General features: G+C 43.6%; 1 protein-coding gene across 1 annotated transcript in view; it reads right to left on the bottom strand.

The window, feature by feature from the left end:
- Positions 1-15604, bottom strand: part of LOC122923277 (nebulette-like) — a gene marked incomplete at its 5' end in the record, with an annotated part of 89788 nt that overhangs the window by 54576 nt on the left and 19608 nt on the right. Inside the window, 3 exons of the mRNA XM_044274061.1 lie at positions 8303-8413; positions 9603-9704; positions 13539-13643. Coding sequence (XP_044129996.1) covers positions 8303-8413; positions 9603-9704; positions 13539-13643 — 318 coding nt within the window. The remainder of the gene's footprint in view (positions 1-8302; positions 8414-9602; positions 9705-13538; positions 13644-15604) is intronic.

Genomic DNA, 15604 nt, shown 5'->3' with positions numbered 1-15604 from the left:
CAGTGATTGCTTAGTGCAGACCTTGGTTGACTGGTTATACCGAGAGGAAAACTGTTAAATAGGACACCCTACTCATGCGGGCAGGAACCTCGTGTAGCCGTTATATGTTTGTCTTATGTGTAGTTCAGGCAGCCCTTTGTATTAATTTGGGTACCCCCAGAGCTTATTCCAAGCACAAGCCGAGGACTGCTTGATTCAAAGTAAGGGGGAATGTAACACCCCAGAGTTGGGTTACTAAACGCTTTTACCCCACTACAATCTGCTAAGAGCATTAACATTGTCATGTAATGTGATCTTGATTGTGTCATTCACAACTCTGCAGATAAAACCATTTTAAATGTAATTTTTTCCTTGTAATGTTTCAGGTCTACCAGCAGGTGGCAGCATCATTGGTAGGAATAGTTTTAATGTTACGGCCGTTCAGAATGGACCCCTTTGCAGCTCAGCTGGACGAAACCAAGTAGAAAGCTGCAGATCACTCCAGTTCCAGGAAGAACTATACCCTGTGAAGATAACTGTGAGTAGAGACAAGAGACCCCAGGAGAGGCCATAATCCTCCTCAGCAAGTCAGCCCCCAGATAGCAGAAGATAGTCAGTGCAGAAGCCAAATTCCTGCCACATTACAGAGCTACTAAGCAGACGTCCTTTTCCTGCAAAAGCTCCAGGCACATGATGGAGCAGAAGATATATTCCTGCCACACATTGCTAATACCTGCTGGGACCAAAGACTATTGCTGTACCTTTTTTGGATGAAAGCTGCAACTAGTAAAGACAAGTTTGTACTTTACCAAAGGTCTGGATCTCAATTACTGCTACAAAATCCCTCAATTACTCCTACTAGCACAATACTCATTTTATTGCAAGTGAGCTAGGATCCAGGAGTCCAGCCGTACCAAGGTAGGAGACACCGTTGATACTATTGCCATTACCATACAGAGACATTACACCACTCTGGCATTCCTAGCCTGGTACGTGAGTTACAACACCTTAAAGGGCCCCGTGTTAGTACCCTGCGCACGCTGGAATTGGCGTCATGAACAAAACCATAGACTATTATACCCATATCCTGACCCACTGCATAATTTGGCGTCCGTGTAACCGTACCACGGTCCAGCTCATTGCACCTAAAGAAAGCGTCGGGACCAGTTTGTTCCAGTTTAGATCTTCCCTAGACAGGGGAAGGGTGTGCAGGGGCATGTCTCTGCTGGATGTGCCCACACCAGCCAGAGCACCTTAAGCTCTGTTGGCCATGGAGGCCAAAGCTTGAAGCCTCATGAGCCAGGAGGAAAGTCCCCTGGCATAACCTAGAGTCAGACTACAGAGAAAAAGTGCAGCATACAGAAGAAGCTGAGTTATACAGCCAGCCTGTCAGTACAGCAGAGCGAGAGAAAGATACAGCAGAGTTGAGTTTGCCTGCCAGTTTAATGCTAAACCAAGACAAAGCCTGAAACTGTATGGAGAAACGTTTATTCAAAGTAAAGCTGCCACTGAACTTCATCTCAAGGTCTGGACTCAAGTTAGTTCTTCAAATCCCTCAATTATTCCCCCTATTTATTGCTGAGGAGCCAAAGCCTGGGGTCCAGTGGTATCCAGGTGGGAGCAACGTGACACAAAGAGACATTTAGGCCACACTACACCACTCGGCATTTCCTATACCTGGGACGCGACATAGAGGCAACAGCCATCAAGAGACATGAGATATAAAATGCATGCAGTGGTAATAATAAGTCCATTAAAAGCATCAACTAGTGCCCCAGAGTGTATAATGTCTGAGAGATGAATAGATATTATAAATTAATGTAACCATGCCTACGCCTAATTTTTAGGCATTGAGTTTCTCCTTTCAATGATGAATATCGTTTTTGCCCGCAAAAAATTAAAAACAATGATAAACCCTGTCAAACTGTAAGTACAATAGTGTCTACTGAGTCATGGAAACCGCAGGCCCGATGCTGCACGCTGTGCGGTGGTAATTAACGTATGTGTATTCTGATGGATTCTCCATGCACTTATAATATGATTGTGTAGCTGGGGCCTGAGTTTTAATGACTTCTTTATGGGGCGCCGCAGTTTTCCAATAAACTAAATAGAATAAAAAAAAGAACAAGATCTCAAGAGCAATGATTGGGTTTATTTGTTACCATTATGTAGGAAGAAGTTTGCATGAGGACAGGTACGTATTAGTACAGATGCACTTTGTGCTAGATGGAAAATGAGTCATCAGTCTTGTAGGAAACTATAAAGTGCACTGGATACAGTACAGGACATTGTCCTTGCAGGCTACAGAGAGTGCACTTCAGTGCCGCAAATGGACCCTCGAAATGGGTCACTTACATTTAATTGAGACGGTGCAGGATTTGGTCTGTGAGGTCCTATTTAGAGGTGCAGCTGACACTGCTCGTGTTCTTGTCCTGCATCTGCACTCAAATAGGCTATCTGACTCTTTGAAACTGATGGCCTATCCTCTGGATAGGTCATCAGCATCTGATCGGTGAGGGTTTGACCCCTGTCGATCAGCTGTTTGAGAAGGCCATGGTGCTCCTATAGGTGCCGCAGCCATCTCACTGCTTACGTCACAACCATCGGTCATGTGGTCTAGAAGCACCTCAGCTCCATTCAGGTGAGCTGTTTCTGGGCCACGTGATGATGGTCTTGACGTCACTGGCCTAGAGTAAGCAGCGAGAAGGCCTCTGCGTTTACATGAGTACTAGAGCCTTCTCAAACAGCTGATCTATGGGGGTCCTGAGTGTCGGACCTTCACCAATCAGATGCTGAGGACGAATCAGTTTTAAACTGTTGGATAAGCCCTTTAATGTCTTGTTCTTACTGCATTAGGCAATACTTTTTTCTCTGGCACAGAACTACAAATCCCCTGCTTAGTCATATTTCTATATATCATACGATTCTGGCAGCTTACAGAGATCACTAGGGGGACTTCCAATTTTGGCACTGCCATGTAGACACTGGGAGATAGGAGCTTCTCCTGCGCTATGCTCTGCATCTTACTAAACTTTTCCCACAGCTACGCAACACTCTTTCTCTCTTTGTGGAGACACTGACTTCAGTGTTGCGAATGATCACACTTCTTCAGAGGAGGACTCTCAGGCTACTTTTCCCAGCTATATCCCATACCACGCGACAGGACAAGATGGTGCCTTGGTGCCCTTCTCTAAACAGGGAGGAACAAGCATCGCTGTCCCTTCACTCTAACGACAAGGGAGATAACAAATCAAGCATGCAACACCTGTGGATTGACTACAAAAAGCTGGCCATCTGGGTAGCCAAGAGAATTACCCCCAACATCTAGTCCACCCTGACCACCATCATTCCACAAACTTGCAAACTCTGCAAAATGAGTTAACTGTCCACGCTACTACTGTCGGGAAGCCAAGCAACATTTAGCTGCCACAGAAGATGACTTGGCAGGGGCACACTCACACTTCATTCGCAATCCCACGTGGCAGAAAAGATTGACAACCTGAAGAATCGGTCATTTTGTAGTAATCTACGTCTTGTTGGGGTGCCGGACTTGCAGCCCTACACAAGTTATGCTATGTGGACCTAAAGCAGGCTTTGGGCCTTAAGGCCCCCTGTCGGGTATGCACACTGCACTGGGCCAGACCAAAGAAGCTCCAGGAGATCTCTAACTGGTATCAAGTCTATGCAGCCAAGAAAGGTTATAGCCAAGTACCTTGACTTGACAAGGAAGCCACTTCACGTGTGTACAAGAGAAAACATACACCAGTAACTTTGAACGATTCCAAGGCTCTTGTATTTACCGATTATTTGGCGAAACTCACAAAACGCAGAAAAAAGTCTTTAGTCATGTGTGCACAGAACCACCTAGGTAGCAGTGATGGTATTACTACCTAGCGGCAATACCCAACGACCCTCCAGGTTACCTACCCTATCGGCTGAAGCAGCCATCGCTGATTTTCAACTGCCACATGACCCTGGCGTGGACCAGCAGAACTCCACGCAAAGCCTTGACTCCCAGACGACGAGATCTACTGGGGGACAGGCCCTGAAAGACCAAAGGCCAACCAAGTCTCCAGGGAAACACCATCAGAAATAACTGAGCCTACATCGGGCATTGCCTTTCTACAAATCACCGGACAATAGCAGGTCTTTACTACTTAGAGAACTTGATCTAACTGGAATGACATGAGTAACTGGCTACCCTTCCTTCTTTATTCTCTTTCTCCATCTTCCTTTGCCTTAGTTCTAGGTGACATAGTGGAGAAAATATTTGCTATCTTCGCAATAACTGTATTCAGCTTCTTATAGTGTTTCGATATGTAGATGGCACTGGGACGTAGCTCCACATGTCAGATAAAAGTAAAGTCCCGTAAAAGTGCTGAACCTCACAGCGATGCTGCTGACAAATGGATGCTATCTCGACGATGTTCTTATTCCCTATTTTTTGTGTTGCCTTCCACTCTTTTTTATGGATCAACAAACCACCTTCTGACACCTGGTTTCCCACCAGTCGCCCACACCTGAATTTACCTAATCTCTGCCCGCTCCATACCCAGCAACAGCCCACCCTGCCAACAACCCTCTTATCATGAAAGTACGCTCTCTCCCCAGAAAGGAGCCCTAGTACTCCGCCATTGCCAACAGACGTAGCTATTCTACAGGAGATCTATCTTGAGAGCACCGATTTCCACAGGATGAGAACCTTTTGGGTGTGAGAGGTGATAGGCTCTGCTGCTGCTAACAGGAAGGCTGGGGTTCTGATTCCATTTAGGGCACACTCACACGACTGTATCCATTTTTCGGTTCACAATCTGCGGATCCGAAAAACACAGATGCCAGCCATGTGCATGCTCCTATCTTCTTTTACACTTCAATAGAAAAGTCCTCTACTGTACTTCTCCGCAAAACGTACAAGAATAGGGCATGTTATATCTTTTTGGCCTGGCCACAGAAAGGACAGTGTGCTGTCCGCATCTTTTGCGGTCGCATTGAAATGAATGGGTCCGCATACAATCCTCAAAAAATGTTGATCGGGTACAGACCAGTGATGGCCAGTTCGCAGTACAAGTCCGGTGATGCACAGGTAAGTCCTTACCCTGTGCCGGGAGCCGGTCTGAAACAAATGCGGTCACCGGGAGCAGGCAGTTCCGAGAACAGCCCGATGAAGGCCCCCGGCGGCTGTTCTCAGAACTGCCTGCTCCCGGTGACTGCATGTGTTTCAGACCGGCTCCCGGCACAGGCACAAGTAAGGACTTACCTGTGCATCGCCGGACTTGTGAGTTAAGATGGCAGCTCGCATGTGTTCGTTGGCGAACACTGCGAACTGGCCATCACTGGTGCAGACCAAACATTCTAACCACTTAGAATACAACTTGAAAGCCCACACAGAAGATACCAAGGGGAAGGTCTGCACGCTCTGGTGGGCACTCTGGCAAGACATGTCAGTTTTATATAATATATACGGCCCAAATGGAGAGAATAGTGATATCTTCACCTCTCTACTACTACCTTGTCCTCAGACACCACCACTGCTTGCCGGGGATTTCAACGTGGTTGTGTGAGGAGGAGATATTTATCTTAGAGCGTCTGACAAGGTTCTACGACCTATGATTACTGATATTGACTCTATTCCATGGTCCCCCCACCAATCAGCTGTTTCAAGAGTCCACAGCATTAGAAACTAACGGAGCTGAATTTGAAGGCTCCATACACTCTGTAGTTTTCAGCATACTGAAACTCAGCTCCCATTCACATGCATAGTAGCTGAGCTGCAGTACACCGACACGGCCACTACACCATGTATAGAGCTGTCTGCCGCCAGCTCCATACACTGCATTGCTTCTGGCTCTATGCAACCACATAATTTTTTTGTTTTTTTTGTTTTCTTCCCTCCACCTAAAAGATTTCCGTTTGTTTTTCAATTGAATTATACAGTTTATAGGTGACATTAAAAGGTAGAAAAAGTTCTGAAATGATTTATCTTTGTCTCATTTTTTTACATCACAGAAACCTGACATTTTAACAGGGGTGTGTAGACTTTTTATATCCACTGTGTACATATAAATATAGTGACACAGTGAGGGGTATGGTTTGGGAAAACAGGTATTTTCCTCCCAGCGTGTGCTGCTGAGCTTATTTGCAGCCAGGAGGGGTCAAATACCGGACTGGATTTTAATTGCCAGTCCGGGTTTTGGCAGCACCTGGCTGTCCTTAAAAGAGGCAGCTGGGCTGAGCAGCAAGGTCTCTGTGCTGGGATCTGAGGCTTGTGCCGTGCTGGAGGGCTGAGACCCGTGTGTAGGGGAAGCAGGCCCCCTAAAAGCCTGCTATGGACTGCTGGAGGTAGAACTGCCAACAAAGTGATTTTTGCTATGTGGACTTTCCATTGTGTGTGAACTAACACCAAGACTGCAAAGTGACGTTTTGTTTTTGTCTTATATGTGAATAAACACAGACGTTTGATTTAAGAACTGGTAATTTGCCTCTGTACTGCGTCCGCATACTCTGTCTACCAGAGCGAATCCCCATTTTATATATATCATACAGAAATACATACATGCATACATATAATACATACATACAACACATACATAAATACTAGAGATGAGCGAATTTTTAAAAAATTCAATTCGTCCGGTTTGCTGAATTTTCCGAAAAAATTTGGTTTGATCCGAATTTATTTGTGACAAATTGCGTTAAAAACAGCTATTTCCTGGCTGCAGAGAGCCTGTATAATGGTGTAGAACACTGTGCCTTGCAGTTACACACATAGGGAGTCTGCTGTGGTAGTGAAATAATAATGTGAGTCAGTATGACATGCAGATGACAGGAGTCACTCTTAGAATCATTGCACACTTCACTCCTTTGGATGGTCACGGGGCCAAAACTGACCAAATAACAAGTGTGAACTCAGCCTTACAGATCGATGTAAGCTCCAGGTATAAGGAACCGTGCAGAGGCCCAACATCCTACTATAGCATGAAAGAGCGCACTCCTTTTACACCGTCGTCAGCCGATTCCACATAGATGTCTACAGAACCTGTTCTATTAAACGCATATACAAGTAGAGCCCCCCGACAGAGTGGAGAGGGTGTCAGCAGTAAGTTTGTGTTGACGTCACTGATTATTTTGCCGTTCCTCTGATCCGTCAGGACAATAACCCCCAAAAAACGGATTCTGTCTGTGGAGCATCCGCCTTCACTCAGTCAGCATTTGGTCAGCAATCCATCAGTATTGCTAAAGCCAAAAAAACAGGAGTGGATCCAAAACAGAGATGACACATGAATAGAATATTTGCATGTCTTCTGTGTTTTGTACCCACTCCTGCTTTTGGCTACCAAATCATAAGCCAATTCTGATGCAAAATAGGGACCATGTCATGCAGGCCTCACAGCTGTGACATAGACAGGATCCGTTGTGCGTCTCATTTTTCCTTCCTTCTGACATATCAGAATAAGGGTCAAATAAATGATGATGTCAGCCAGGCCGAAAGGCAAAATAGTGGCCCAGTCATGAAGTGGGGAGGGTGGGAACAGCATGAGAAGTCCACAGAGTGGCCCTATGACATAGTGGTGAGGTGGAAGCAGCATGAGGAGACCACAGAGTGGCCCAATGCTTTAAAAATGCTTCAAAACAAATAACTGCACCGCACAAGGACAAATAAGACATATAAATATTCTCTTGTAATAAACACTGTTAATGGCTGTATCAAACAGCACTTGCACCCCAATAACAAGAACGGTTTGCTGGAATTACAGAGCTGTATAATGGCAATTTGGATCCCCAGTCAGTGCAGCAAGGTGTAATAGGATTGTTCCTATAACCCAGGCTGTAAACTCCCCTACTGAACCCTGTTCTGCTTCAATACTGTGAAATGATTCCTCCCTTTCCTTTCCCTGAACTTCTATACATACAGCAAAATAAAAGTTTAAAAAAAAATTCTACCACTGTCCCTAGTGCCTGCTGACGTCTCTCCCTGCACTAAGTACACTGGAAGATGGCTGAATCCAAGATGGCTGAGGCTATTTATAGGGCTGTGACATCACAGGGCTGGCTGGCTGCTGATTGGCTGCATGCATGGCATTATGGGTGATCCCTCGTTCCCAGAGTTCTTTGCTCCATGTCCTTACATGTGCAGCAGCCATTTTATGAAAAAAAATTGATTCGTTACCATGAAGCGTGAGGAAATTCGGATTTGGTGCGAATCAAATTTTTCCTGAAATTCAGATCAAATTCCACTTCATCAACTTCGATTCACTCATCTAAAAAAAATACATACATATACCACCTGCATACATATATATTATACATAAATCAGCATACGTACATCACTCGCCAAGTCTGTTGCAGCTTGGGCACTCCTGAAGACAGCGCTGTCCAGGGGGTTGTAGCAATGGTTCTTACCCTTCATTTCCTTGAAATGTTCCTTGTATTTCACCTGAAAGAAAAACATTTGTGTGGATTCTGTAAATGACCTTACCCCAGGGGTTTTCCCATCTCAGACAATGGGGGCATATCGCTAGGATATGCCCCCATTGTCTGATAGGTGCGGGTCCCACCGCTGGGACCTGCACCTACAACGAGAACAGAGCGGGGAAATAAACGGAGGGTGCACTGCGCATGCGCAGCAGCCCTCCATTCATTTCTATGGGGCTGACGAAAATATTGCCCCATAGAAATGAATTGGATCATGGGCTGCACATGCGCAGTGCGCTCCCATTCACTTCTATGGGAGTAGCACTTGGTGGTGGACGGACCCCGGAAAATCTGGGGTCCTCCAGCCACAGCGCTTCCCGCTTCGTTCTCGTTGTAGGTGCGGGTCCCAGCGGTGGAATCTGCACCTATCAGACAATGGTCATTGTCTGAGATGGGAATACCCCTTTAAATGGCATTATGTTTAAGGTACTTTCACACTAGCGTTTTTCTCTTCTGGCGCCGAGTTCCGTCCTAGGGGCTCAATACCAGAAAAGAACTGATCCATTTTATCCTAATGCATTCTGAATGGAGAGCAATCCATTCAGGATGCATCAGGATGTCTTCAGCTCAGTCTTTTTGCCTTTTCAGGACGGAGATAATAACGCAGCGTGCTGCGGTTTTATCTCCGTCCAAAATTCTGGATCAGTTGCCGGAATGCTGGATCCACCATTAATTTACATTGAAATGTATTAGTGCCGGATTTGGCATTAAAAATACCAGAATTCTGCAGACCAGTAAAAATGTGAAAAAATATAGAAATGGATCCGTTCTTGCAATACATTTGTGAGACGGATCTGCATCCAGATCCCTCCACAAATGCTGTCCGTTTGCATGCAGATTGCCGGATCCAGCAGGCAGTTCCGGCGACGGAACTGCTTGCCGGATCACTCTGCCGCAAGTGTGAAAGTAGCCTTACAATCTACCTCTATGGAAATTCTAACAAATCCAGATGGATCTCATTGACCTAATAGGATCCATAAGATCACCATCCGGTCAGCAGCCTACGCTAGTCTTGCCATCAAAAAGCAACAGAAAGCAGACATGTGGACAGAGCCTTAAGGCGGCCAACCTGCTGACCTGCCACCAACTTTTTAATAAACTATTTGCAACTCTGAACCCCACGACCTAGTTACATAATGTGGAGGATTTACCTGACTGGTGATCTTTGACATTTCTTTTGCATGTTCGAAATCTGGTCTTCCCAAGACCATGGATTCTTTACTCAGGTCACCTTTGGCTTTTTTATAATCCACCTATATCAAATACGGGACAGATGTGGAGCATTTCAATAGGTTGTAGCAAATCTTCAGAAGGAAACCAACACTATACCGGACATACAGTTTTATAAGCGACAGAAAACATGTTCTAATTTCTTCTCGTAAAGATTCACTTAGAACCAACAACTGAGCACCATTTGTCCAAATTTTCATAGACAATGGGTCAGATTTACTAATTTTGAAGACACAGTAAACTTATGGGGTAACTTATCACAAACGCTGTGTAGAATTTTGACCCAAAATGTTGCATCTTAGACCACACCCCTTTTCAACAATTTACGACAATTTCTAGGTGCATTCACGGTAGTAAGTGTGGGCCAACGTGGCTCGAACAATTTCTAAAAACTGGTAGCAAAGACAAAGGGATGAATTTTTCATGTCTGGTATTTTTGATGTCAGCTTTGACAGGGGGGCAGTTTTTTGTGACATATGTCGCATTATGTTTTAAATCTTTAACTATGTCCATTCTTACACCAACCACCCACTGGAGCGATACTGCCTAAAAATTTTGTGACATTTTCAAAAAGTTGTAATTTGCAAATGGCTCTAATTTCATAGTGCACATGGTTAATAAAGGTGTCCTACAGATGTAAAGACACAATGGGGGTCATTTATGACCAAAGTGACGCCACGCTTTGGTGTATATTTGGTGCACATTTTATCGCAAAGGTGATTTGCTGAAAAATCTGCGACTTCTTCCCCTTCCACACCATGTACGCCAGTTCTAAAAGAAAAAAAAAAAAAAAAAGACATGGGGCGGGCGGGGAAGAGGCAGACCGGTCTCATTTAGCATTTTCTATGTAAGTTTTTTGCATAGAAAATTATCTAAATCTACGATGGAAAGAGAGCTGGGGTAGATTTAAGGCTGTTGGGGTCCATCCGGGGAGCATTAAGCCCTAGCAGAGGGGAATTAAGACCAGCGTTTAAAAAAAAAATCTAAATAAATGACCCCAAATGTTTCAGAAAATATGTCAGAAAAGGGGCACAAAAACATTTCATCTACGAATGTATACCAGACTTGCCTACAGAGCTCCAACTCCCACAATGTTACTACTCGAGATACGTGATAATATTCTTGCTGCCTACAGCTTCCGCTAGTAGAGAGCTTACAACAGACTTATATAGCTCTCATTAATAAAAAATAAAAAAAATAAAAAAAAATCATATAGTAAATGACAATCTTTCCTAACAAAACTAGAACCAGCCCTTTACCTCACATGAAACCAGAGATCTCCCCATGTATTGCTCTAATTGCTAACTGCTACATTTATTTCAAGCTGACAGCTCAGGGGGCGTGTCCTGTCTCTGGGGTGTGCCTTTTCTGCAGCAGCTCAGTAGACATGTCCTTTCTAAGGGGGTGTGTCCTTTCTATCACAGCTCAAGGGGCATGTCCTTTATCATGCAGCTCTCTCCATATAACAGCTCAGGTTTCATGTCCTTTCTGCTGCAGCTGTCACAGATTCTAACAATAACTGGAAGGATTGAACTGAGCATGTGCAACCACCTAAGTAGGTGGATTTGCACATGACCATACAGATATAAACACCAGGGGGCACCATTATAATGAAGTAAAGATAATATCTCACGGCAGGAGAATTATTGTAACAGAAAGTCCGTTTTTCATGCTGAATGACGTTATAATAAGGCCTGTCTGACCATGACAACTCCTCATTAAATGTCCTATTACAGCCCATGGACATCATAAAGAGGGTTCCCAGAACGGTCATTCTTTAAAATGCCTGGCATGTAGTGCCATAGGGGCAACTGTGTGTCTGGTCACAGCTCCCCCAGGGATAACAGTTGACTGGCAAGGGTTACAGCAGCCTTCATTTTAAAAAGGGATTACCCTCATGAGACAACCCCCAAAATATGATGAGCAGGCTTTTTTTTTTTTTTTTTTTTTTTTTCATTTAAAGGGCTTGTCTTTGAATTTTAAAAAATCTCAGCAGAGCAGACAGAATTACAAAATAAAGACTACAAAAATGGAGGGACCTTCATCAGATGCTAAACGTTATCATTTCTTTTATAAGTCTGTCTACTTCCCTGGGAATAAAAAAAAATAACCCCTTCACGGTAACTATTTGGCTATGTGAAGGGAAGTAGGAAATTTTTAGCTCTGTATCAGAAAAATGAAGATAGATGAAGATTGAAATGATTTGCCAATCTCATATGACCATTATTAATATCTGAACATATGTTGTATTATTAGCCAGCACTGTCAATTGTTACACATTATTGTTGCTGGGCAACAAGCCTCTTGTGATACAATTGTATCAACCATAAATCCAGTCAAATTTCAAATCATAAACAGCGATTCCCTCTCCCTCTAAGGGCTCATGCACACAACCATAGTCTGTTTAGCGGTCTGCAAACTGCAGATCCGCATTTTGTGGAACGGAAAGTCCTGGCCTCTACAGAACAACCCTATCCTCGTCCGTAAAACGGAACGGACATACGGAGGTGGACAGCCCACAGTGTGCTGTCCGCAACTTTTTTTGGCCCCACTGAAGTGAATGGGTCCACATCCAACCCACACAAAATGCGGATGAGGGAAAAAATATTATGTTCGTGTGCATGAGCCCTAAGGCAGGCATGTCCAAACTGCGGCCCTCCAGCTGTTCCAAAACTACAACTCCCAGCATGCCTGGATAGCTTACAGCTATTAGAGCATGCTGGGAGTTGTAGTTTTGCAACAGCTGGAGGGCCGCAGTTTGGACATGCCTGCCTTAAGGGAATCCTGCAAGGGGCTTGTTCACATCTGCATTAGAGGAACAGAAAAATAAAAAGAGCAAAGAAAGCTATAAAAGCAATGCATTAAGCAGATTCAACGATGGATAGAAAAGGAACACCTTCTGTTTCTATCCGTCATCCATAACATATGACTATAATGTAAAAAAAAAATGAAAGCTTTAGGGCTCATGCACACGAATGTATTTCTTTCTGCTTCCGTTCTTTTTGCGGACAGTATGTGGAACCATTCACTTCAATAGGTCCACAAAAGCAATGGAAGGTACTCTGTGTGCATTCCGTTTTTCCGTTCCTCCAAAAAGTAGTGCATGTACTATTATTATCCACAAATCACGGTCCGAGGCTCCATTCAAGTCAATGGGTCCGCAGAAAATACGGAACGCACACGGAACACATCCGTATTTTGCGGATCCATACTGTAGAAATGCTATGTCCAGCCCATATTGCTCAGGTGTTTGGTGATTAATAAGTCACTGTTTCCATATACAATTTGCAAAAAATGGATCAAATACGGAAACCATACGGATATGTTTTGTGCAATAACGGAACAGAAGATTTAAATCAGAGAAGAAAAAAAAAACGCAAAACAACAACGGTCGTGTGCATGAGCCCTTATTCTGTCAGGTACCCGTTATTTTTGGCAGAACAAAAAGTCCTCAGAGAAGACTTTTTCCTATGCAAAAAATTGCAGAAACCTAAAGGAGCGGACACCAACTGCATAACTGATGCTCAAAATCACCCATTTAAACAAAGTGAATTTTTAGATTTTTCCATTTCTCTGACTGAACAGAATAATGGAAAAGTCAATACAGATGTGAACAAAACTACTCCAATCCCTAAAGTAGATAGATAGATAGATAGATAGATAGATAGATAGATAGGAGATAGATATGAGATAGATATGAGATAGATAGATAGATAGATAGATAGATAGATAGATAGATAGATAGTAGATAGAGAGATAGATAGATAGATATGAGATAGATAGATAGATAGATAGATAGATAAGGGATAGATAGATAATAGATAGATATGATATAAATAGATAGATAGATAGATTACATTGCTTATGATCTTGGAGATCTCTGTAGCCTTCCGTATGTCTGGTCTGTTCATCACTTCAGTGTATTTGTGGATCTCCTGTGCATTTTTCTTCTTATAACTTACCTGCAAGAAACAAAAAAACATCAGGCCAGGCTCTTACACAAATTTTTTTTATTTATTTCTCTAACTTACTGGAAATTCTTAAGTTTTGATTAAAAGGAATCAGCAATATCCATTTTTTTTTACTAATTACAACCAGATATTGATACATATTCCTTTTTTCTAAGCTGTTTTTATCATATTTTTATTGTATTTTGTATTCTATTTTCTGTACCTGCTTTCGTGGGAATCCATCTTGTCTGTGCAGCTACACCACACAGAGATTTACTTTATGGGTACGTCCACATGCCGGATTTTGATGCTGTTGTTCATTTTGATTGCCACAGATCTGCTCGCGGCTTAGCTCCATTGAATGGAGCTAAACCGCGAGCAAACACCCACTGTGGCTTCCAGCACTGTCTATTCGGACACCATGCAAAGAAGGAACGTGTCCCTTTATGCATGTGGCTACGGCAGGAATTTTGGCATGAAGTCTGCACCAAAATTCCAGCAGCATAAACTGCCATGTGAATGTCCCCTATAGTGGCCACATGGACCACAGGAATATATAATCCGGAGGGGACTCATACATCTTTGTGGGCATGCTCTGTGACATGTGCAGAAGTCACTGTGCAGGGAGGGGGAGGAGGTGAGCTGTGACTATCACCCGCTGTCAATGGCGGATCGTGTGCTATCTATATATAGGTGCTAGCGGTCATCGTAAGCCTATTATTATACTGGATGGGGATCAGAGTGTTTTTAATATATAGTGGCATGGAAAGTTAAAAAATAAATAAAAAAATCTTAAAAATATGCTTAACATAACATTTATTATATTATTATATTATATATTTTAAACAGCTACTTTTCTGATGACACATTTCCTCATAATCAGCAGATATTTAAAGACGAGCAAATCCTCCCACGCTATCGGTTTTCCTTTGGGGGTTTTCGTATTATAACAACTTATCCCCTATCCTAGGATAGAAGATAAGTGTCTGATCAGTGGGGCTCCAACCACTGGGGTCCCGACAGTCACGAGAATGGGGCAACTTGTTCGCCTATTTGAATGGAGTGGCGCACATGCCTGCATGTCCACCGGTCCATTCAGCTCTATGGAACTGCTGGAAGTGCTCAGCTATCACCCGCAGCCCAATAGAGTTAAATGAAGCAGTAGGGCCCCAGCAGTCCGACCCCCGCCGATCAGACACATAAGTTGTTGTTATGCTAAAACCCCTTTAAAAGATTTTTCTGCCAAAATGCTAAATTCCAGTATTTTGATACCTTTAACTCTATATCTACAGCTCCATCCAAAATTCCTTAGCCCTTTTATTGATCACAGCTCAAAATATGAGAGAAAGTAGTAGGCCAGCTAGATATTTTTAAAGGTCATGGACACCTTTGGAGGCAATTAATTTTTTATGATTGCATTTTACTCATTTTGGAATAAAAATAATTTTTTCTATTGGTTTCAATTTATAAAAAATATTGAACCATTCTGTCACAAAGGGTTAACTGTTTGTCTAGCTGCGTGAATCGTACTTTTTACTTTCACTTTGTGCTCTAATAACCCTTATCTCTAAATTACTAATTTGAGGCTAGATTCACACATTCAACGGCAGGGACCTCCGGCAGGGACCTCCGGCGGATGAACAGCCTGTCGAATCCGTCCTGCTGCTAGTGAACGCGTGCCCCCGGACTACATGTAGTAACTTTTATTTTGGCGGCCTCTCTGCATGCGCTACCGTGCTGCAGCCGGAACTCCGCCCCTGCCCCCATTATAGTCAATCAGTCTGCTCCGGCAGTCCGGGGGCACGCGTTCACTAGCGGCAGAACGGATCCGACAGGCTGTTCACCTACCGAAACAGCCTGCCAGAGGTCTGTGCCGCTAGTGTGAAAGTACCCTAAACCACATGCTCTATTAGAGCATCTCAGCTCTGTACAGAGAAAAGGGTTTAATATTTGTAATAAAGACCAATAAAAAA

This window comes from Bufo gargarizans, unplaced genomic scaffold, assembly GCF_014858855.1.
Source record: "Bufo gargarizans isolate SCDJY-AF-19 unplaced genomic scaffold, ASM1485885v1 original_scaffold_1430_pilon, whole genome shotgun sequence".
In the NCBI taxonomy this organism is placed as follows: domain Eukaryota; kingdom Metazoa; phylum Chordata; class Amphibia; order Anura; family Bufonidae; genus Bufo; species Bufo gargarizans.
The sequence above is the reverse complement of the archived record's forward strand: the minus strand, read 5'-3'. Positions and strand labels throughout refer to the sequence as shown.